Source organism: Chinchilla lanigera, unplaced genomic scaffold (assembly GCF_000276665.1).
Source record: "Chinchilla lanigera isolate Chin_1 unplaced genomic scaffold, ChiLan1.0 scaffold00003, whole genome shotgun sequence".
In the NCBI taxonomy this organism is placed as follows: domain Eukaryota; kingdom Metazoa; phylum Chordata; class Mammalia; order Rodentia; family Chinchillidae; genus Chinchilla; species Chinchilla lanigera.
Window position 1 is genome coordinate 3,165,298 of NW_004955404.1, and position 25,436 is coordinate 3,190,733.

General features: G+C 43.9%; 1 protein-coding gene across 1 annotated transcript in view; it reads right to left on the reverse strand.

The window, feature by feature from the left end:
- The window catches only part of LOC102016228 (unconventional myosin-XVI), a gene marked incomplete at its 3' end in the record, with an annotated part of 353,926 nt that overhangs the window by 222,584 nt on the left and 105,906 nt on the right, over positions 1-25,436 (reverse strand). Inside the window, 3 exon segments of the mRNA XM_013515827.1 lie at positions 5,570-5,695; positions 14,980-15,104; positions 24,237-24,345. Coding sequence (XP_013371281.1) covers positions 5,570-5,695; positions 14,980-15,104; positions 24,237-24,345 — 360 coding nt within the window.

Here is a 25,436-nt window from a genome sequence, read left to right on the forward strand (position 1 = left end):
AAATTATTTCAGTAATAGTTTAATGTTCATACAGCAGAATCTTATAGTTAGAAGTTTATTTTGTTTTTCAAATATATAGTTTACTGGTACTAAAGAAAGAATGGTTCTTTTGAAGCCTGAAAGACAAAAAATTATGTAGCATATTCTCAGAATATTAAGATAGGTTCAAGACAGAAATTTGTTTTATATTAAAGATGTTAAAGAGTTGTGTGTTTAAGCCATGGAGAAGGGAGGGAGGGAGGGAGGGAGGGAGGGAGGAACAGAGCAAGGAAAGGAGGGAGAAATGAAGGAAAAAGACAAGGAAAGCCAACAACTGGGTAAGACTGACCTTGTTTTCACAATTTAAATACAATGCAGTAAACTTAAAAGATTTTACCTTTTCAAAATATGAACATTTAAAAATTATGTTGCACTTCTAAATCCAACCTGGGGAGTCTGCCAACACCCTACTTCTCTCTCCAAATCTTAAAAGCAGAAATAATTTAAATAATAAAAGCAAAATGTTTTCTACATGGAAATCTCCAACAATAAAAGTAATTCTGTTTTATTTCAGGCGTATAAAAATAAACACTCGTGTGGAAAGAAGGTCTCCTACTGGGGGAATTCCTTTCTGAGCGTAAAGTCAGTACTTCCCAGGAGCTTCCAGTTAGAAGTCAGAGAAACAGAACAGCAGGAGGCTGCTGGGCTAATTTCTGTGCATCCACCCTGGAACATCCGTGTTCACCTCCCCAAAGACCACAGGTAGGAAAATCATCTCCACCACCGAGGCGACTTCAGCAGCTTGGCAGTCAGAAGGCGGGACGCAATACTGACAGTGTGAATGCACCATCCTATGTGTGTGCGTCTGTGTGTGTGTGTGTAGATGTGTGTATAGGTACATGTGTGTGTGCATATGCATGCGTGAGAGTAAAAAGGGAGCATTAAGTGGCTGAAATTTAAATTCCTGGCCACAGACTTTACTCATTTTTTTGGATACTTCTATTTCAGTTCAATTAAATTTAGAAAGTTAATTCTTTGATAAACACTTCCAATATCTCTTTAAGAATTTTAAAAGTAGCAGTGAGCAGAACTAACATTCATCCCTGGCTCCAGTGCTAAGGGGGATTTTTAGGTTTATTGCATGAGAGGAAGTGAGGCTGCTTCGGTCCCACGTGCCCTCCGTGTGCCTCGCTCAGCACACACAGCCTACGTAGGAATAAGTGAATGTCTCCAGCTCTGAAGACCGTAAGAGACTGTCAGATCTAAGGTGTAAAACCTTCTTTTTTTTTTTTTTTTGTAAAACCTTCTAAAACATTATTCATACTTATTTACGACTGAACTGTGATTCACACTACACTCCTGATAGTGCGCCTTTGCACAGAGCACATGCTGGTGTTTTAGGCAGGGGCCCTGTGTTTCTTTCCAGAGACACTCCTCTTCTGCTCCTCCCCGTACGTCCCATCCCGGCTTCTGACCACGCCTGCCTGAGGGAACTTTTCTTTTATGAACCTGCCTTAGTTTGTTTTGTGTGGCAGTAACAGAACATAGAGACGGGGTAATTTCCTGTGAACAGGAAGTTCTTTCCCCCACTTCTGGAGCTCGGGAAGCACAGGGTCAAGGCACCAACACAGTTCAGGGCTCAGGCGATGCTTCCGAGACGGTGCTGAGCATGTGCCTTTGGCCTGGAGGAACTGCTCCACCAGGCACTCACAGAGCAGAAGAGTAAAGTGGCTTCTGCCCAAACCTGTAGGAGGAGCCCCCATGACCAGAACACCTCCTGCCAGGCCCCACCTTATGCTGTTGCAGGGGCCATGGAGTTTCCTGCACATCAATTGCAAGGGGTCCATCTGGACCATAGCAACTATTAAATATGAGGTTCCTCTCAACCCAGGCTGAAATGCTTTCCCAGTGTGCACGACTCCTTGAATAATCTACCCCACATCTCCACTCAGTCCCTTGTTCAGTGGTCACTGGTGAAGGTGAGCAGCTGCTGACGGGGGCCCCACTGCTTCTCTCAGTAGTAACCGAGTGTGTCGTGTGGCAGGCACGGCGACACTGGGAGATAAGAATGAAACAGACAGACATTGCACCTGCTCTCCGTTCTCGGCTGAACGTGGTGGGGGCCTGAACAGTGACCACACAGCTGCTCTGGAAGGCTGGCACACAGGAGGCGCACAACAAGAGTTAGAAAAATCTAGCGGAGAAGAGACTTTGAGTGTAGACCTGCAAGGTAAGAAATACTCAACGATTTCAGGAAAAACAAAGACAAAATAGGAAACTTGGGGTGGGGGACACTTATTCCAGGGATGGAAGGAATTCAGTACAGCTACCGCCTCAAACAGTGGGGTGAGGAAAGAAATACTGAGGGAGAATTAAGCCAGGGCCTGCCACCTGGGGACTTGTCAAGTGCACTATGGAGCGCTATTGAACCTCACAGCCTGGAAAGGAAACCGCACCAGTTGACACGGTGTGATCGTGTGTGTGTGTGTGTGTGTGTGTGTGTGTGTGTGTGTGTGTGTGTGGGGATGACTGTGGCCACTGTGCTGAGACAGACCGGGGGAGGTGGGGGAGGACCGTGCAGCCTGGAAGGGGCTGCCAGGGTGGGCCGGGTGGACCTAGGGATACACAGGGCAATCGACAGTGACTTCTCCTCAAGCAGCTCAAATCTCCCAGGCAGCTCGAGTCTATGGACCCAGTGGTGCACGGGAATGGCAGAAAGAGGTAGGGAAGTGGGTGGTGATTCACCGTGTATGAATAAATGATACAGAAGGATCAGTTAGATGCAGACTGGAGTGGGGGACAGAAGACAATCGCTTCCCTTCTCCACAAGCCGAGTTTGAGGACAGGTGATAGAGAGAACGCCCGGGGTGGTGGGACACATGGTTCAGAATTGGGGAGGAAAATAGAGCTGTGGTCTTCATCCTGTTCCCAGGAGAACAAGGCTCTGGAGCGAGGTGACTATTATTAACATCACAGAATTGTGCACCTGGAATTTGCTAAGCAGAGAGATCTTACTTTCTCACCACTGGCACACACACACACAAATCAGAAAAAAAGAAAAGTTAGACGATAGATATATTAATTAGATTGTTGTTATCATTTAATAAATTATACATATATGGACATATCAGGTTGTACACCTTAAATATGTATAACTTCATATGCTACTTATAGCTGAATGAAACTGTTGATAAAAAGAGAGCTAACTAAGATGGTGGAAAGAGGATGGTGAACAGGTGCAGGAACCATGGATGGTAGGAACCACTGATGGGAAGGAACTAGTTTCCCCATCCACAGGGAAGACAAATGCAGACCCACTGATTTCCAACTCCTAGACTAGGGACAGATGGTGGCCTAGGTAGATTCTTCTGTGAAGTATATCAAGTTCAGCAGAATGATTCCACTAACAATAAGCATCTAGGTAGATGCTCTCTCCTCTGAGCCTCCTTCCTACAAGGGTGGCTGGGAGATTGGGGACCAGCGGAACCATTCCCTCATGAACCTGTCCCGTGCTTGGAAGTCTCTTGACCTGTAGAGATTCCCTTACCACACCCAGAGATGGGGGCAGCCCAGTCCAGAGAACCCCTTCCTCCAGCAGTCAGGGGGACCAGGGGCACCAGGCAAAGCAAGCAGACTGCTCATCGGAACCACAGTCCACAAAAGGAAGCCAAGACCAGCACACTGGACCTAGTCATGTGACTGCTTGCTGAAACAGATTTCTACAGGACCAAGACTTTCCGACTGCAATCCCAAATGTCCAAGAAGGAACTAAAACCACCTGTTCCATGAAGAGCAGGAAATCACAGACTAAATGAGAAAAGATGATGAACTGACACCTGCAGAGGATGACTTTCAACAACCATCGTAAGAATCCCTCAACAAGGAATCACGAATTCTCTTGAAATGAATAAATAATATTTATTAAGGAAATAGAAGTTATAATACAAACCAAATGGAGATCACAGAACTGAAAGAACCAACAAAATGTACCAACTCATATGAACTATAGAGTCTGACTTGCTACCAGATGAAACAAAGCTTGTATAGCAGATTCTTGTGAAATTATTAAAGCATTTTAATGCAAACAGCAATATATTTAGTCTAAGATGTATCTCTAAAGAGCTTTCCTGATCTAGTTTCATGAAAATGGTTAAAATAAAACTGTTTGTTACTATGTAAAATGTTACTGTCTGATCTATAGTTCAAATGTCCAGACAGAAAAAGTAAGGAATTAGGTAAAATAGAAGTTTTAATTCCTTCAAATAGTAATTCCTTAATTCCTTCCTCCCTCCTCCCCTCCCTCCCTCGCTTCCTCCCTTTGTGGTAAGGACAGAACCCAGGTAGTCTATCACCTAGCTATACCCCCATCCCTTCGGATGCATTCTAACAAGCAGTCCCATACTTCTAGATTTAGTTCTTTCCAGAAGCAATCCCTGAATGTAAGGGAACATTTTGCTGATTACCACTTCATCAGAAAAGGCCAACAGGCTGGATTCTCCCAAACTGCATTGTCCATTAGCGTAGCTCTGGAGTTTTTATTGCTATCAAAGCTCCTCATCCAGTGTGTCCTGGTTTGCTACTGTGCTGGAGAAGGAGACTGGTGTGTGGATGGTGTTCTGATGTCCTGGTCTGTAACCCACTGTGTCCACTGAGGTGTGGGTACTGGAGCCCAGCCCGAGGCCTGGGTTTAGCTGCCTGCAGCCCAAGCACGGAACCAATCCAGGCACTCACCAACGAAGTCATGTGCGAGACACAGTTCCATAGCCTGTTGCCTGTGTTTATGGAATTATTGACTTACAGGTGCTGTTGTCAGGGCAAAACTGTTCTTATCAGTTTGAAAGACCTTCCTAAGTAACAGTTTAAAATATATATATATAATGCTTGACATGCAAGTGCTTCTACATATTTCAGCAATTGCACTATTCAAATTTTGTGACAAAGATTTTGCACACTGGTTAGTATCAAAGACACTGAATTCACTCTAAATTTACTGGATATGTTACCCACAACGTATTTTGAAACCAGTGTAGTCCCATATAAATTGTGTAAGCGTTGGATTCTGTTTCTTCATCAGGATATAAGAGGGCTCAGTGAGAAACTGACTTGTAAATAGCAACTCAAGATCTATCAGCTTTAGCCAAAGATCAATTCAGAGAAATCTGCTACCTATCCTTCAGTCATTAAAATGAATTGTGATTTATAGAAAAAAAAGAACAGAAAATATATTTTGTTTTAACCTATTTACTGTAGAAAACAAACAGAACTATTATAGACTTGTGAAATTGGCCTATAAGTGCTACATTAAGGAAAGGGTATTTGCACTGCCTTGCAAAGAATGTTTCTACGTTTTGATTATTTTTCCAATAATTCTGACTAAAATATGCAAAGTTGTGAGGAATGTACATTTTTGCATACCCTTGTAAAAGTATTTTTATTTAACTAGTAAAATATTTGTACCAGAAAGAGACACTATTAAAGTTCAGCATACAGTATCATTGACATGTAATTTGGAGTACAATAACAATTAAATATGAAATTGTTCACTGATTAGAAGATGATTTTGTAGAAAAGATCTAGAAAATCCCTTTACCTGGCCATACTTGGCTGCCAAGTGGAGAGGCGTCCAGTACTGGTCGTCTGGGATATTGAGGTCTCCACCGTGCTCCAGGAGAAGCGACACCACCTCCTTGTAGCCACTGGCACACGCCATATGCAGCTGCAACCAAAAGATATGCTGCTATTGAACTCTTCTGAAAAGAATGGTGGGGTCAGTGTAATATAGTCAATGGATGGAAGACAGATATTTAATAAAATATTGGATCTGAGCTAATATAAAATAAAAGAACATACATGTAGTGTTCTGATCTGTCATCATTCTTTAAAAAATATTATGAATTATTAAAAGATATTAATTATTACTTTCCCTGTGACTTTGAGAGCCTGTAATTCCTACCCCCCACTCTCCACTGTGATCTGAATATTTTAAAATGCAAAATGTAGTAATTCAGTATTTTATTGCTTTACTGCTCATAGTCCAGAGAGTTACTGAATAGCTTTAATATTCCAGAGAACTCAAGAACAAGTGTAATCCCCAAGTGTGACTGAGCCGTGTTTCCATCTACGCGGAAGGCACAGCTCTGGTAGAGAGGGTCAGCTAACCCCGGCAAGCGTTAAGGTGACTCTAGTTACCTTCTTTCCAATGTGCTGTTTTATTTCTTGAGTGGAATCTGAAGTTTAGAAATGAGTCTGCAGGATCTTTAACAATGAGATCAGAAATTGGAAATTTTTTTTTCATATTTCTCAAGTAGGGGAATTCCGTTTCTAAAGCAACAGTGTTTCTTTCTAAGTAAACTATCAAATGGATTATCACACCCAAATTAAATGAGATTACTAAATAAGTATGTGACTCATTTCAAAGACGTGTTGAACATAGTATCATAAAAGGAAAAAAAATCTACCTTAGAAGTAGTAAAAACAATGATGTCTAGGTTTGCTAGCAGAAACTTTTATAGCTTTTTTACTGTATAGTACAAATGTTTATTAAATATATGTAGTAATGAAATTTAGCAGAAAATTTGTTTTTCTACCTTTGGGCTTACACTCTTCAGTCCATAGTGTAGATTTATTTTATTATTTCCTGTAGTTATAATTTCATTAGAACCAAAAGTAGTTTGCATAATTTAAGACATACACATAGCTTGGCATCTTAACCAAGTTTCACATAGAGCTTCCCGTACCTTGTTATATTCAGAATTTATTCTCTTCATATTGTAGCAGGCAGTACTAAGAATAATATATACACAAGTATTTTAGAAATGCAATTTTATCCACATTTACTCCTACAGAGCTACGGGTTTACTTACTTCTAAATTTGTTCTACTTAACTCAAGTGACCAGCAAATGTTGAGCAGGTTAGGCTGTGCTATATGCAGTAACATGTGGATTTCAGAGGGCTTTCACTTTTGGTACAAAGCAGAGTTTGCATAACTTATTCAAGACGGGTCTGGGAGCTGTAAGGTGTGCAGTGGTAGCAATGATGTCAAGGGCAAGCCATGAAGGCGTAGGCGTTCTTCACACACAACACAGCTGGGTCCGACCCCTCGGAAACATGCTGAAATCTAGCCTTACGCTCAGCTGAAAAGCAACGACTAGAGGAGAAACAGCCCTGGCTCCCTGACTATAGAAGCCGCCTGAACGCTGGCGGCCAGTGGTGCCTGCAGCCTGGCAAGTTTCATTCCGGGTTCTTGAAAAGGTGAGGAGGGAGCGAGGGAGGGCTGAGGGAGGGATGGGAAGGAGGAAATACAAAGGATCAAAATGCAAAGTGCACAGGTACCAGTTCCCTCATGATGCATGTACTCACTGTATATTGCAAAAACGAATGAACGAACAAACTGAGAAAAGAAAGAAAATCTCAAAACAACAACAGCAAACCCTTCGTGGAACAGGCTCCCTCTGTCATAAAAGAATTTCTAAACATCGTCATCATAGGATATTAGGAGTTAGGAGCCTTGACCTGCATTTTACTGACAATTCTGAATCGTAAGCAAATCACTGGACTCTGTAGAGTAGTTCCTCACCACTGAGAATGTACTTGAATTAGTTTAAGGAAATAAAAAAAATAAAGTCTGTTTTCTGGAATGAAGTCTACTTGTATTATTTGTGTGGACTGCAGGAAGACGTCAGATGCCCACATTGAAGCTGTTGGTCACTGTGGTGTCCTGGAAAGTTCCCTTGATTGCAGGCCCAGGGAGATACCAGGTGTGAGCTTTCTTTCTGCAGTGTGTGTCTGCAAGCCAAGTCCTACGGAAGAATTACCTCAGTCTGGAAATCACCTATGCAGCTGCAGCAAAGGTCAAGACATGACCGCGGCTTCACAAACATTACAGGTGAAGTCACACACCATTTTTCTCATCTTTAGCATGTGTGAGCATGGCTGCCACCCCTATTTGGCAGAGGGAGAAATTGTGGCTTAGGAATTTAGGCATGCAGCCCAAGCAAGTAGGGGCTTGGGGTCACAATCTTCTGCTTTGCCCAGTTCTCAGATTGAAACAGCACATGGTGGGCACAAAGGTGACCAGGACAGAGGTGACACTGCCATGGGAATCCTCCTCACTTTTCTTGTGGTATCGCCCCAGCAGCTGTTTTAATGTACATATTTCTTTTCTTCTAAACAACCTGCCCCCACACACTCCTCTTGGCTACATCTCTGTGTGGAGGATGTGCAGCACTTGCACAATAGCTCCTTCTACACTGGGCTCACAGCCAGAGGGCACACAGCTCGGTTGCTGAATGTGGCTTCTCACCTCCTGCTGCGCCCTGCTGCATGAGCGTGGGACCTGGTGCTCCTCCCACATGGAAGCACGGGGGACTCATCCCCCACACCTGGGACTCTGAAGTCCACTCAGGCAGGGTCTGATCAGGCGGGGGTCCTGACTGAGGATGGCTGCTGGGTCATTAGGACCTCTGCCCTTATGACGCCAAAGAGAGCACTTTCTTAATGCAGCAGGACAAAGCCTGTCACCATGTCTATTTCATGGCACTCTGCCACATACTGACAGCTTTAATTACGAGAAAATTACTTCAGACCATGGGTCCTTTTCTAAATTTACAAATTTTAAATTTCTTTCCCTAAATACACGAAAGACACACCTACTTAAAAAATATGACTCCTGCACAATAGTTACACAAAAAAAGAAGCAGCAAAGGTCATACTGTTAATGGTGGCACTCAGAGAAGCCTTTGCTCTGGACTCAGTTCAACCAAACATAGCTCAGGTGCTTGCTGAAGTCCATGAGCCCTGACTGGGTCCAGGAGTGACAAACTTTCTGTCCTGTCATACATCTACACAACAGAAGTCCAGGGATATTTTTCTAACTTCTACACATAAAGTAGTATGTATTTATTTTTCAGAGTTTACAAAATGTAAGAGGTATACAAAGACCAAAAATACAGATACTTGTGCTTTCCTGATAATTGCTTTCCATGTTCTTCTCATTAGTATGCACTTAACTCCCCACTCATTGTATGAAATGAGGACCTTTGTGCACTTACTGATTTAAAACTTATTTTACTCAACTGAAGTATCTCCCACTCTTCTGGTCACATGAAGGCTGACTCTGATGCAGAGCCCTGTGCATTCCGTCCTTAGTTAGTAGCAGAGAGATTTACACCTATGGTCCCCCTGGGGCTGGTGACCGGCAGCACGGCACTATTATTATCCACAGGAAGAGAAGTAACAAGAGTTCAAGGGTGACCAGAGCGAAACTCTGGGAATCCAGCAACAGTCCCAGCCTGGAGAGAGGGCCCAGGGAGAGCACGGGTCTGTCTGGCCTCCGCACCAAGGGCCGTTCCTTCTTGCCCTGTGCCTCAGGAAAGCATAGCACGTGGCCATGCACATGCATCATAATTAACCCAGTTTTAATTATTGGAAATTTCTGTATTTTCCATGTTTTGATAGAATAGAAACAATTCTTTTTTTGGTAGTTCTTGTACATGCTTTGTCTCAGTCACTTTCCTGTCGCTGGGATAAAACACAACGTAAGGGAGGAGAAGTTCACTTTGGCTCTCAGTTCAGTCCAGAGTTGGCTGACTCCCAGGCATGGTGGCATGGTGGGGGAAAATAGGCTCACCCCATGGAGGCCAGGAAGCACAGCATGAAGGGAAGAGCTGGGGGGGGGAGAGATAAACACTTCCAGGTCACACCCCCAGTGACTGCCTCTTCAGACCAGACCTACCTCCTGATGCCAGGTCAGCTCTCAGCGCCCATAATGCAATCACCTGCCAAAGCCCCATCTACAAACCCGTGAGGCCCTTGGGAGACATCTACACATAAACTACAGCATACTTCTCTGATTACTTCCCTCTGCTGCCCTCCTAGAAATGTAATCCAATTCTAAAGTAACACTTTTTCAAGTTCTTGAAGCATGGCTCCCACTGAGCTCCAGAAGTTTTACACCAACTTACATTCCATCCAGCAGTGCACAAGATAGTTTGTTCTCAGAAATCATTAGCTCTTTGGATCCTCACTATTACTTATTCTTAATATGCCTGCAAATAAATGTGCATTCATTTAACTCCTGATAATTGTTCTCTTTTTATACATTTATTGGATGGTTGTATTTTTTTTCTTTTGTGACTTGTCTCTCATTATTTAATCTTCTACTGAAAGGTAGCCATTGTTTTTATTAAATTTTATTAACATGCCATAACTGGAAGATATTAAAACTTTGAAAATCTATTTGCAAATATCATTCCTAGTTTATTCTCTCTCTTATTTTTGCTCCCTGATTGATGTAAAACACTCCTTTTAATTTCTGCTATGGTAAATGATATCAACATTCCTCCTGTGTTTTCACCTCTGAGATTGATCTTGATGTTAGAAGGGCCTTTCTCACCCTAACTTGGGTTTTCTGCACGTATAACTTGGAAACTAGACATTGTTTTTAAGTATTTCTTGTATATTATGCATCTGTTTTATTAAAAAAAAAAAAAAAGAAAATTCTAGGTACAGAATTGAAAACAACTCCCCACTGAATTTGTTCTCACTTAAGATGTGTGAGCCCTGGCATTGTGAACTGGCACATCAGCTGAGACAGATGTATTTTCATGAAAACTGTTAGGAGTTGTTTTAGTTACTGTCTCTCACTGCTGAAACAACATACCTGACATCCAAACTTAAAGGAGGAAAGGTTTATTTAGCTCATAGTTTGTGGAAGTTTTAGTCCATAGTTGGTTCCAAGGCAGGGTGGCACATGGCAGAGGGGCATCCATTTATGGTAGTGGAAGACAGCAAAAGCAATGAGAGAGAGAGACAGGGAGAGAGGGACAGAAGGGTAGAGAGTCTTTCTGTCCCTTATATTGTATGCAGGCTACTCGCCATAGGGCGGATATACCACTCACACCCATAATCCCAGCACTGGTCCATGAATCAATCACAAACTCTAGAGTGAGCCACCTCTGAAAAGTCCCCCAACCACGACTGCGTCAGGCTTTGAGGGGACATCTAGACACAAACCTTAACAGGAGTCAGTGAAAATCACTCTCTTGAGGAGTAGCCATTAGGTACCTTCTATATTGGGCATTTCCAGTATTTCATTAGAGTAGACATCCTACTCTTTAAATTGAGACTATTTTGTGACAGTGACCAAAAAGTTATAATTCCCTAAAACTGACCAGAAAATTCATAATACTGGCTAAGTATACTCAGAAGTAAGGAATAAACCGGCACTATTGAAATAAAAAATGGGGCACCACTAAAAGTGCTTAAGAACTGCATTTTCTAGATCATTATTTCCCAACAAGCTCAGTAAAGTGACTGTCAACAGCCAGATGTGACACATCAGATTCTATGATCCAACAGTAAAGAATCAGTAGGATAAATGTACAGAGATTTTTCAAAGAGAGTTTACATACTTAAACTCAGGAATTTACTTTCATATGCTCTGGCAGGTGGCATTTAAAAGTTATTTCCTTTTCTGAGGCTTTTATTTGTATTTCAGATGAATATTAGTGTAAACTAAAAGATCTTTTCAAAAACATCTGTATTTGGTTATTTAGTTGGATATTCTAATAAAGGAGGAAAAGATGACATAAAAACCACTTTGCTAAAAGCAGATTCCCTTGAGTCTTTTGTTGGTAGTTTCATCTTGCACAGATAACAATTTAACAGTACAAGAAATTACACCTAATTTTGAATCACAACTGACAATCCAACCGAGGAGCTGGAAATCAATCTGCAAACAAAAGTATTCCCTTATCTTTATTCCTAAAAATAGACAGAAAGCACGACCTGGCCATGTACCTAAAATTAAGGAAAATGCTACAATTATGCTCATTAACATAAGTAGACACAATTCAGAGGTAAGAATCAGACCCAGACGCTACTTGTTAAATGCTGTGATCTTCAAGAGACTATTCCCAGCTTTCACTCATTGTTGCTGCTTTGTTAAAGACTCAAAGATGATTACCACAATATTTAGTTATTCTGGAACAGTCATTTGTAACTTCTATGCTCTCCATTCAGTGAAAACATAAAGCTCACAAGGAATGTCAAAAACTGAAGATCGTTGAAAATGACAGCAATTTGTTGCTTTGTGTTGGTTCTTACAATAGCTTCTCCACTGAAGTCTACAAGTATACCAGCAGACACCGATGCATGTAAGTTATCAGCAGTTAGCCCTGAGATTTTAAAAAATAGAGAGTTGCTGTATTTTCTAGTACACAGAGGCTAAGGCTCCATTGTGCTTCTGTCACACATCAGGCGTTAATTTATTATGTACAATATGTGGAGTTATTAATTAGCTCACACCGATCTGCTCCTAATCCTAGCAATCCACTGAAACTCTCTTCCAAGAAAAAACGACCACCTGCAAATTACTAACTCAAAATCCAGTTCACACCTGTGATTTTTTTGCTCTCCCAGCAATCTGGGAAGCCTTCAATCCCTTCTTGCTTGTCACATGCTGGGTTTCTAGGACCTCGTTTCCTTGGTGTCCTTCCTGCCTTAGCGCCTGCTTCTCCTCCTCTCATTCTGAATTTGTGTCTTCTTCTTCATCCCTCTGGCTTTCCCAGAGTCCTCCTTTGTCAAACTAGTAATTTCTCCCAGGCTCAAGGATGCCAGTATTGTGTGTGTGCCTGTTTTCAAAACTCTTCTCTAGTCCAGATCTTCCCTGATTTCCAAACTCCTATATCCAACCACAAGCTCACCAGCACCCTTGAAGTGGCTGCGAGGCAATTAAACTTGACCTTTCCCAAATGGCTCCGATTTTCCAAGCTCTCTACCTGTTTTCTTGTCAGGGTTCTCTACATCCTCCGATGTCAACTCTGTCATACTGACAGGTCAAACTGAAAGTACCTGGAGTCATTTGAAGTCTTCTCATTATCTCCCACCTCATACCCATCAGGAGGCTCCCTTGAATCTTCCCATAAAATATCCTGAATTTTATTGTTCCCTCTCTAACCCCTGACTCCATTGTCTGGGCCCCATTAGGACTCCCTAGATGTAGTGGTGAAGCTTAACTGCCAACATGATTGGCTAGGGAGACAGGGAGAAGATCAGTCAAGCACGTGTCTGGGTGTGTCTGTGTGGGTCAGGAATTTGCGACGTGGGTCTGTATCTGGGTCCTGGCCCCTTGCTCTCTGGTGCTGTGCCCCTGCTCTGCTTCCCAGCCGCCAGGACCCCAGCAGCTTTGTTCCACCAGGACTTCATGATGTCCCTGCCTTGGAGCTAGCTGACCATGGACTGGAGCCCCTAAACACATGAGCCAAAGTAAGCCTCCCCTCCTCCAAGCTGTAGGCACTGATAACCTGTCCAGCAATGGGAAAGCTGACACTAAACTGCTGAAAGAACCACCTCCCTGATCCCCCAGCTTCCCACTGCCCCTTATGACGCTGTCCGTCCTGTACACAACAGCCAGTGTGAGCGATCCTTTTAAAACTGCAGGGTCTGTCCTGTCTCAGAACCCTGTGAGTCTTCCCACCTCACTCAGAGCAATGGTCAGAGGTCCACAAGAGGCTGTGTAGTCTGGTCCTGACTCCTTATCTTTCTTTCTCTCCTAGGCACCAACCACATGGGTCTCAGGCCATCTACCCTCTCTCATGCCTCAGGACCTTTGCACCTGGCACCCCTGGTTGGAGCCACTCCTCACAGCCACAGGATTAGTGTCCTCTGTCTTTGGGTCATGACTCTGTGCTGTCCTGGTCAGCTGGAGCTCACCCATCTCAACCGCCAACATGTCCCGCTTCCTTTTGCTTTGTTTTCCTTTGCATTTATTATTATTAATATAATAGACTTGCTCATTTATAATGTACATTACCCATCTTCCTAACTGAAATGTGACTCCGTGACAAAGGATCTTCATGGTTTAGTTCATCATTTGGCTCCCAACATGTGGTCCATAAAGATTCTTTAGTAAGTTAGTTACAATATTTTGCCACTTGACCAGGTGTTTTTCCAGTGCACTCTAAACATGTCTTGTGGTTCTTTCTTATAACTTACCGTTGCACTCTTACAGATTTCCAAAGTTTATAAATTCATAAACATGAAATATGGAAGGCTAAATTTAGAAGACTATCACTTTAAAACATTTCATAAATTTAAAATTATAAATTTTATATAATTATAAAATTGTAGAATACTATGCTACATATAAGACACTACACTTTAAATTTAAGTTTTTAAACATGAATACTTAGGAAGGGATTCCATCTGGAGGTCACCAGGTAGTGAATCTCCATTTAAGAAATTTAAGAATAGGTCGCGGAGACTTTCTACGGACAAAACCCCCATCCTTTCAGCTCAGTCCCTCCGCTGTGCTCAGCCTCATGCCACGCTCTTTCCACGGCAGACACTGAGTCCCACATTCTGCTAAGGTCTACACAGCCCGCACTGCACAGCTCCAAACCCACTCCTGCATCCCACTTTACTTTCTCTCAGGGCTTTTCCCTCTGGGGCTTAATACACTTCTTCCTGCTGTAATTAACTTAAAGTTTATTGGTTAATAAGGCAAAATGTGACTGCAATGTCGGCATCGATTATATTAAAATCATTCCAAATTGAATTGACCTACTTTGAATTTAGTACAAACGGTCCTGAGAGTAACAGAAATGTCATGACCAGAGTTTGCTAGCATTGAACTGGATCCACTTCAAAAGTAACCCAGTTTGTTTTGCTCTAAATGAAAATGAAAGCCTTCTCCTGTAAGTTACATTGCAAAACTCACACTGACAAAATAATAAAAGCCATTTTAAATATGTAGGAAAAACACACATAGAATAAAGGCTTGAAGGAAATATATGAGCAGGTATGCATGGGTCCTCTCTAGGTGGTGGTATAAGTATTTTGCACTCTCTTTTCTGCAGGTTTTGTTTGCCAAAATTTCTATAATGCACATGCAGTGCTTTTTGTAGTAAAAATCCCATATTATTTAACCATGAATTATACTCAGCTCTACATTTTACAGTCACCTTGAGCAAATTCTTGAGTCAAGAGTATGAACTCACCAGAGTGACCCCTTGCTCGTTCTTCTCGTTAACATTTCCTCCCGATGACAGGAAGCGCTTGACATCGGCTAACATACTCATGGGTCGCTGAAGCTTCAGCTGGCGCAGTGAGGCCAGGTCCACTCCTGGGGAAGAAAGAAACTTTCAGAACGAAAGCGGAGACACTGCTGGGGATGAGAGCTGCTTATCAGGTGTCCTTCACCCAAGATCAGCTTTGAAGCCCCTCTTCCGCTCTGCACTCGAATTCTAAGCCTGCTGATTTTTTCTTCTGGATGTATTCCATTTCTAACTAGATTATAGTCTTTATTGGAAGAAAAATTAATCACTCACTATATTTCAGAGCCAGGATGGGATGCCTTATACATGGCAAGCTGTCCAGGAATATGTGTTTTAATATAAACTACCAAAACACACTGTCCAAGGTATTTTAAAGCACTTAAACTGAACTTTAAAAAGTTAACAAGATATGATTTTGTTCTTTAAGATTTTTCTGGCCCAAATAGTTATGCATAAAAGCAATGTAATATCCTAGAATTAAAAAGAAAAGACTTTAATAAAAAAACCTGAATAACAGAAATCTGAATAACATCTGCACGTTAGTTAATACCAGCACTGTATCATCTTAATGTCTTAGATTTGATAAATATACTGTAGCTATGTGAAGTTAGCATTAGAGGAAGCTCCAGGAATGACACTTAGGAACCCTCTGTACTACCTGTGAGATTTTCTCCCATATCTAATATGATTTCTAAATAACTTTTTAAAAGGATGCTCCAACTAACCCCTTCAGGACTATTCATGTTACTGGAGATAACGAACACTGAGTCCAACACTCACAAACCAGTCTTTCTTAACTCAGGTCCATCATGCGTGCTGGAAAACTCAGGTCCTGCTCACACTCCTCAGCTGGTATTTAACATGAAATTCATGACACCATAGTGGCTATCTCTTCACTTAGATATCAACTAGCTTTGGTGCCTGGATGCAATAGATATCTACTGAAGAGAAATAATTCACTTTCTTCCAGGGTAAATGAAAATGATGACAATGAGGATAGTGGTGGCAGGGGTAGGGATGGAGCTGATAGGCATGGAGATGATGTGGATGATGATAAGGGTGGTGATGTGCATGGAGATGCCAATGAGGATGGTGGTGGCGGTTGTCATGGATGTGGGGATGATGGAGGTGGTGGAGATGATGACAGTGGCAGTGATGGGGTCGATGGGCATGGAGACGAAGTCAGTGATGATGCTGATGAGAATGGCGGTGTTAGGGATGGGGTTGATGAGGACGGAGACGATGTCAATGTGACGAGGATGGGGATCACGGCTGTGATGTCTGCGGGGATGATGGTGGTGCCAGGGACAGAGATGATGGTGGTAGTGACTACAATGATAACGACGGGGTAATGGGGACAGAGATGGGAGTGGTGGTGATGTTAATGGGATAGGGATCTGGATGATGGTCATGTGAGGATTGCAGTGATAGTGAAGATAACGGCTTCGATGATGTGAAGATGGCAATGGTGGTGGTGACGGAGTCTCCCTCTCATCAGTCTTCTCTGAGGGCCAGCTGCTCTTCTGAGCGAGCACTTTCGTTCTCATGTCCCACTGATCCTGGCTACAGACCTGGACAGCAAACCTAGCACAGTGGACCCAAGCACAATTCTGAGTGATGCTCTGCATGTGCCTGCTGGGATCTGCTCCTTCGGGCTGATGTTGGAGAGGTTCTTTCACCTATATGGGTTTTGGTTTCACAGCAAATTGGATAAAAACATGGGCCCTGCAGTGGAGAAACCACAGTGCATAGTTTTAAGAGCTCTCTCCAGGGAAGAACCCACCTCAAGCCTCTCTGCTGTCGCCCTCCCCCTAGGGTCCTCTCCTGCTCACCATGGTTCATTCTGAACCTGGGGGGTTGGGAACACCTGGAGGCCCACCTTCCCAGGATTTCCTCTGCACAGCAGGGTGGATAGCTCCCCTATCTCACCAACAGACATTCGAAGTCATGAGTTAAAACAGAACACACAAAAGAGCATGTGGCTGTAGTAAACAGTGTGGAAGGGCGAGATGTGGCTATGAACAGCTTCTGGCACATGGAGTGTGTACCATTGACTTAGGAGTTCCTTTCTCAGCAGCAATGAGGCTAAGGACAGAAAACTAAAGCAAAAATAAATTTCTAAATCGTGTGGGAATCTCACATGTTCTGTTCAAGGCTAATCCACATTAGAAAAATGAACTGAGAACCCGTATTCTCTCTCAACTTCGGAATCACAAGCCATCCGAGTCCTGTTAGGAGCCAACTAAACCTGTCACTGTATTTTCATTCTTAGAATTATAGAAATTGACATGTGATTTGATTTTGGAAAATATTATTTCCTGGATGTCATTACTCAATTTTGTACCCAAAGCAGTGGAAGAATCTAAGGTTTCATTGTTTTATACAATTTCCTAACACTGCAGTGTTTACACAAGTTGTATTTAACTTTCAAAAAATTATTTAAGCATGTAATTAAAATTGAATGACAGAAACATAGCAGCTCAATGATGAAAGACACAAATTAAAATACAGAGGTAAAACATCATTCATTGCAAGTTCATTTATGGTACAACACAGTGTGAGAAACACTTATTTCTAGTGTCTGTTACACAGACACCAGAGGGAAACATTATGAATTTATATCCTATTAATTTAAAATACTGTTGAATCAAATGTGATGTAAATCAAGATGCAATTCTTAGCCAGGCATGGTACAGCACGCCTGTAATCCCCAGCACTCTGGGAGGCTGAGGCAGGAAGACCACAAGCTTGAGCCCAGCCAAGATAACTTGGCAGGTTAGTGAGGCTCTGTCTTAAAGTAAAAAACTTAAGAGGGTCTAGGGATATAACTCAGGGTGAACACTCTGAGCTTAAGCCCCTGTACCATAAAAAAGAGGTGCTTTTCAGATTTCCATATATTAAGGAAAGAAACACAGATCTCATTTTGGTAAGAATGCAACAAAGATTCTCTCTCTTTATGGTCAAGCTAATTTCTTGAACTGCTCCTAAATGAAAGAAATCAAGATGGTCACGGTGCACCATAGATCTGTTTCATAACAGATGGGCCAATTCTCATTTTCCAAGAGAAATTTAGCTTTATTTCCATATTGTTTTCTGAAAAGTTATTAACATAAGCCCTGTTTATATTTATTATTTGGAGATGAACCCGCTATTTCTTTTCATTTAGGAACTAAGAAACAAAACAATTCACCTGAAACTCACAAGGTATTCCGTAGGATACTATTGCTACTGACTGACTACATTTGATAATAAAATACGTAGGCAAATCTGAAATTATACCAGGGCCTCAGTCAACCTTAAACCCACCTCAGTCTCCCTTCACTGTTCTTTCTGTGGAATTTTTCTGAGGTCACTCCAACTGTCCCTTCATACAGGGCTCTGGGATGCTGCTGACGTAACACCAGCTCCATTCTGAGAACCTGCACCACCGTGGGGCCCGGCCAGAGGACACCACAGCATCTCCCTCCCAGAGCTGCCCCAGCCCATCTCTCCTGCGCTGCTCTCTCGGCCTGTAATCCCTAACCCACCCCCGGATCGCACAGCACATTCAAGCTCAGCACAGGCAACCTGGCAAGACCCTGCCTCAGAATAAGAAATGCAAAAAAAGGCTGGAGAGGCAGCTCAGCATGAAGGTCTTGGGTTCGATTCTCAGTGAAGGAAGGAAGAAAAGAAGGAAGAGCAAGGAGGGAGGGCAGAGAGTGATTCTAATTCACCAGGGTGCACAGCTGATGCTGTGATTTCAACACTGGACTCCCTGACTCACACAATTGCATTTCGCATGCTGTGGTCTCCATGGCCAACTTCCTGAGACTCAGGGAAGCCTCAGACTCGGGCAGAGCAGTGGTTCCAGCAGTCAGGAGGGCATTCCTGCCCTCTTCCCATTCCCTGCACTCATCCTGGACAGCTGGCATACCTGAGTCCATCCTATGCAGATGGGGGCAGGCTGTCGCCTAACTTTGGGTGACCCTGGGAAGCCTGGTGCAGGACCAGCATTCCAAACAAGCTTCATGAAGCAGAAGATAGGATACCCGTGGACTAATTCATGTAGCAGTCCTGTGAACACCAGCGGAGGGTTGGCAGTGAGGTGTAATGACCAGATTGGGGAGGGCTGCTCTCCTCAGGCGGAAGGAGCCGGGTTTCAGCTCTGGCAGCACCAGCAGCAGTGATGAGTGAAGTGGACCCTGCAGCAGGGGTGCCAAGGATGCACACTCTGTAAGAGCCGTCAGACAGACAGGAGGGGCTGGGAGGAGGGCAGGGGTGTGCACGTGGCAGAATCCTTGGCTGTGGTGGCCAAATATGGAACACAGAACTTGCAGGGATGTGAAAGTTCCCGCTTGGCCCCAGAGAAGGAAGGAAGCCACTGAGAGATCACCACCGGGGAGACAGCGTCCCCAGGAGTGTGGCCAAGGTCACTGATGTCACAGAGAGAAGAGACGATCAGAATAGAGGTGTGATCCTTGCAGAGAGAGCTGCAGAGGCCGGGGCAGTTGCTGCAGGCATGTCCCCAGGGGATGGGCAGGGTGCAGAGCTGACCTTTGATTGCAGTTTCAGGGCAGGGGACTGTTGTTTCTGGCAGGGTGGTTGAGGGGAAGGAGCAGGGACAGTGGTGAGGGAGGCCAGCGGGAGCTGTGTACTTTCTGGGGACACGCGAGCACATACTTAACGCCGGATCGTTTGCCCTGACCACCTCACCCTCTCCCCTGGTGCCCGCCTCCCTGGGGGGCTTGCCGGCTTTCCTCCCCCACCGGCTGGACGCCTGGCCCAGCACCGCCCCCCCATCACATTCTCATCAGCCCAGCCCAGGTCTTGTTCTGCAGCGGAGGAGGCCCAGGCAGGGAGCCGAGGTTAATTGCCTTTCCCCGGCTTACAGCGCATGCCGGTGGTGACAGCACAATCGGAACTGTGACCAGCGATTTTCCACGTCATCAACTCGTTCAGGACGCAGAGGCCCCCTCCTGCCACCTGCACCCCGAAGTGACAGCAAGATAAGTATCTGATTAGGAACTCCACGGGGCAGGGAGAGCAGACACGCGCCGTGACCACCCCATCCTAATGAGGTGGCGCGGGGAGGCAGAGGCGGATAATGAAAACCTCATCACGGGGTATTAGAGACGGCTGAGGACACTGACCCCTGTCGTCACCGCTGACTGCTGCCCAAGTGCGCTGAGGAGAGGGCCGGGAGCGAATCGAATTAGACAGTGCTTACCGGAGCTGGGCAGATGAGAGACAAGCGGGGGCAGACGACAGGAGCCAGCTGGTGACAGAGGTGAGGGACGGCGGGACACGGAGGACGTGCAGCAGTGACAAGTGGAAAACAGAATTAAACCCTGGCACGAGAGGGAATCGTGCTGTTCCGGCAAATGTGTATCTTACAAGCCGACAGTGGCAGCCGCGCCGGTGACAGATTCTCCCGGCACGTGCGGGTCAGCATCCGCCCCTCGCTGTTCTCCTTCCTAAGTTTGTAACCCAGCCTCCCGCAGGAACGCACTTTGTTAAAGGTCTCACTAATACTGCAAACACCAGAACTGCTTATCAAAGTGAGTCGGAAAGCCTTACTAAGTGATGATAACTGGTTTGCCAAGAGCGGCGTTTCATTTCATTTTCTGAAAAGATTCTTATTACTGTGGTTTTCACCAATTCAGAGTAAGAAAAGCAGGGAATGATCGCAAAAACTGGCATCGCTAAGCACAAACACAGACATGTTTTCTCCCTCTTTAAAAACTGTGCCATTCATGGGGAGGCTGTTTTATGCTTTGTTGAGCCATCTTATGACACAAATGCTGCACACGTTAACGAATTTCCAGGCAAGTACACAACTTTGAAAACGTCAGCACAGCCCACACGTCACCATAATACTACAACAGCATTCATCACCATCATTATTATTTTGGTTACCCGAACACTGCACAAAAGAATACTCAAAATTATTATTATTTTTTTTTTGGTTTTTCTCCGGTACCGAGAACCGAACTCATGACCTTGCGCTTGCCAGGCAGGCGCTTTTGCCGCTGAGCTAAATCCCCAGCCCCTAATACTCAAAATTATTGACATATAAGCCAGGAGTGGTGGCACACGGCTATATTCCCAAGACCGTGGGAAGCTGAGGTGGGAGGACCACAAGTTCAAAGTCAGCCTGGCATTGTTTCAAAGTGAAAAATAAACGAAGGGCTGAGGCAAGGCGTGTGGTGTACACCAATAATCATGGCACTCAGGAGGCTGAGGCAGGAAGACTGCTTCGAGTTTCAGGCCAGCATAGTGAGCTTAACGATAACCTGAACTACAGAGCCAGACCTTGTCTCAAAAACACAAACAAAAAGCAAAAGATGGTGACGCAGGTGAGTGCAAATGCCCTGGGTGCCATCAATCCCCAGTGCGTCACCACAAGAGGAACAGTGGACAGCAGCAGTGTTGCTCACTGAGGCGTGGACACGGCCAGGCTCTTCTGCAAACTCGGAATTGTCTACATCTGCCTCGTGCAAGCTTCCTTCTCTTTAGAAGTAACGGGATTGAATCGTCTCAACGCGGCTCAGCCAAGAGGACTTGAAGACAGCAGGAGTGCTGCCCGGCAGGAGCAACGGGACTCAGGGCTGTGGGGTGGACGGTGCCCTTGCCCGCCTCCGCCTTGATCCCATGCCCTCCGTCACCTCCAGCACAGAGAGGCTCATGCCGTCCCGCCTCAAGACAGCCATTCCTGTCCTGTTTTCTAAAGCAACGAGACTCGGGCTTTTTGTTTTGTCTGTTTAGAACGGGGCTGTCCAGCACTAGTTACCACCCTCGCCTTCCTGGAAGAAAGCTCTGCAGTCAACAAGCGGCAGGCAGTGACGGCACAGTGACAGCGTGGCACCGTGCAAGAGGCAAGAAGGGGAGCGTCGTCGGCCCTGGATGACCTGACGGTGTGGACCCTCTCTCTAGGGTTACCCTCAAGGGCTGGACCTTCTTGTTGACAGTTACATTGCAACAGCAGAAACAGGAGGGCCTGGTTCTTTGAGTATTTCTTTTTCCTACATGGGAAAAAAGTCTTATTGTACATTTCCTGATTTCTTTTTCCATTAGTAGACACGTTTGCCGTCTGTTGGGATCCCTGCGTCGTGTGGAACTGGTGTGTGGAGGTGATCCACCATAACAACTCTTTCTTCATCCCCTCCCCTTCTTCTCCCCCACCTTCCTCCCTCCAGCGCATGTGCCAAAGACCTAGCTTTATTTTATTTTATTTTATTTTAATATTGTTTATATTTTGGACTTCTTATATTGGAGAAACCATGCAGAATGAATCAATGACATAAAGGTTAAAACAGAAACACTAATCTGCTGGTAGAAAAAATAGGTAAAACTCTTGAAGTCACAGCATAGCCAAGTTCTTTCTGAACAGACTTCTAATTGCACAAGAAGTAACAGCAAAAATCAACAAATGGGAGCACATTGAATTAAAAAGCCCCCCCCCCATACTCTGGTTTCTCTTCAGATCCTATAAATCTTTTACCTTTTGAATTAAAATGCCCAAGCACAGCAAAGGAGACAACCACAGAGTGAGGAGACAGCCTACAGGATGGGGAAAACATGTTGCCGGTAACTCCTCAGACAGAGGACTAATATCCAGACTACACACAGAACTCAAAAAATTAGATTTCACCAAATGAAGTACCTAATCATAAAATGGGCAAATGAAATGAAGAGATACTTCTCAGAAGAAGTATAAGTGATCAACAAATATATGAAAACATGTTCAACATCTCTGGCCATTAGAGAAATGCAACTTAAAACAACACTGAGACTCCATTTTATTCCAGAAAGAATTACCATTATCAAGAAATCAAATAATTATAAATGCAAGCAAAGCTGTGGGGAAACTGGAACCCTCCTACACTGTTGGTGTGATGTAAACTAGTACCCCAATTATGGAAATCAGTACAGAGAGTCCTCAGAAAAGTAAAACTAGAAGTCCCATTCAACCTAGATATTCCCCTTCTAGGTATCTTCCCAAAGAGTTAGAGACACCCTATCATAGCGATCCGTGCACACCTGTGCTCAGAGCAGCGTCTTTCACCATAGCTGATTCTTTAACTCTTTACCCTCCTGCTTTCCAGCATCCATCACTGAATGGTCTCAAGAATTACTGGTAGTCTCTATAATTGACATCCTCCTCAGTACACACTCAGGGCTCCACCTCACCTTTTCAGGCCAGAACCATATGGCAATGTTTGTGATTCTAAGTGTGACAGCATGGCTTCTAAGATGCTGCCCAAATGTTCTTGACCCAAGTCCTCTCTGGCATGTTCACCAGGACCAACAGCTCCAGAATGAATACACTGAGACAGCCTTGCACTCATTAGCTCAAACTCAATTGTGCTGGTTCCTGTCCCTTCCTCTCCTGGGAAAGAATAGCTCGTAATTACAAACCCGGTCCTACTGATTATGGACTTCAGATACCTGTTAAAATGTTCTTATACTGCTGGCTTCTACAATTTTTTTTTTTTTGGCTTTTTTTACTTTAAAGAGGCAAAAAAAGAGAGACAAAAAAAAAAAAAAACCAATAAAACAGATACAGAATTTCAAAACAAGATGATAGGAAATTAACAATGGTTATTATATTATATATTGTTATCTTCAAAGTAGTTGCTCAGATTACCAGGTGCAGGCATGCAAAATTGATCAAACAATATAAGTGCTAACTGTTCTTTCAATGAACTAATAGAAATTAGTATTACAATTATCTTAGCAATTTTGTGTGTATACATATATATCTATCTATATCTACATCATCTATATCTATCTATATCTATTATCTATCTATCTATCTATCGATCGATGTAATATATATTTCCCCCTTTCTTCTTTTTTATTTTCCCCCATCCTAGTTGTTCTTTCCTTTTGAGCAGTTTCTTTCCCTTTCACAATATCTACTGTACTTTTGGATCTTATTTACTTTTTTAGGTTCTTATACTAGGGGGACAATATGATTTTTACACATGCAGGTCTGATTTCTTTCATTTATAAGTATGGTCCCTAGTTGCATCTTTTGTAAAAAGCTGTATTGATGAAACCAATTGTGCAGTAAAAGCACTGAAAAACGGAAGAGAAAGCTATTTTATTCTATAACAACATCCATCTGTAATCATTTCAGCATAGCTAGAAAAACTCATATATATTTACAATCCTATCAACTTTTGTCTTCTACATTTTTCCCCAAAGCTTCTGCCTACCATTTTCATCCAGATAGGTCAACAGGATAGAGCTGGATTCAGTCCCTTCCACGGCATAATCCAGTGGGATATTTCCATTCACATCCTGGAGAAGGACATTGGCCCCAGCCTATATAAAGAGAAAAGAATGACATTATCCACAAAGCATTAGACTGCAAAGCAGATTGTAAACTTCACTTTAGTCCTGGCTGGGAAACAGATCTAGAAATAGTTTCTGGTAGACACAGCCCTGATGAACTAAGGAGCAAAGTAGAATTATTTTTAAAAAATATACTTAATAACTGTGGAGCCTCTAAAGTATGCTATACTTAAGACCTTGCACTAGCAGGGCCTCAGCTATGTCTCTCACTACCCCATCGAGGCGTGGCCATCCCTTCAGGGAGCGTCCGTGTGCCTCTCCTGGGAACAAGGCGCATTGGACGGGTCTTCTCCATCTATCCCATAAAATCTTTTCCCTCCTTACTCTTCACAGAAACGCACCTGAGACCAGTTCTCTCGCTAAAATGACATAATAAAGACCTGCACTAGTAGCTCCTAGTTGGTTTTTCTCTTTCTGTAGACCATTTTGGAAGGGCTGGCTAAGTATACTAATGATGGCTCCTCCATGCCCTTTAGCCTCAGAGGGCCCTTCCTTGGCAGGTCTGCAAAGCGCTCCTACTCCACCCATTGTCCATGTTCGTGTAGAGACACAGATCTGATTCCACTCGAAACCTGGCCCCGTGACTCATCCCCATTGCTCCACACTCCTCAGTTCCTCTGCCAAATCCTCCAGGCGTGGCTGGCATGTCTTCCTGAAGTGTGGGGCATGAACAGTCACCCCGCAGCTCTACAATTAATAATAGGCCTACTTCCTACATCTGCTGCTTCTGTACCCTTCAGCATTTTCTGGATCACAATAAGCAGTTCATGCCTTTTCACTACTGCAGTTAATGATTATATATTTTGCCTCCTTGTTGAGATTGTTGGTGGGAATGCTGCTAGACCCCAATGGAAGCAGAGTGTCCTTAGGGGGTGAAGGTGAGATGTGCCTTGGGGCGTGGCGGTCGCCCGGCAGCTGGAGCACAGGGCTGAGCACCCAGCCGGTGGGACCTGCAAGGTGCAGAACCCACAGCACACGGTGGTGTCGCACTTCACCAAACCATCACCCGGGGTCAACTGTCTCAAGTGCCTTGGAGAATCCAAGTGGCTGCAGCACTTGAC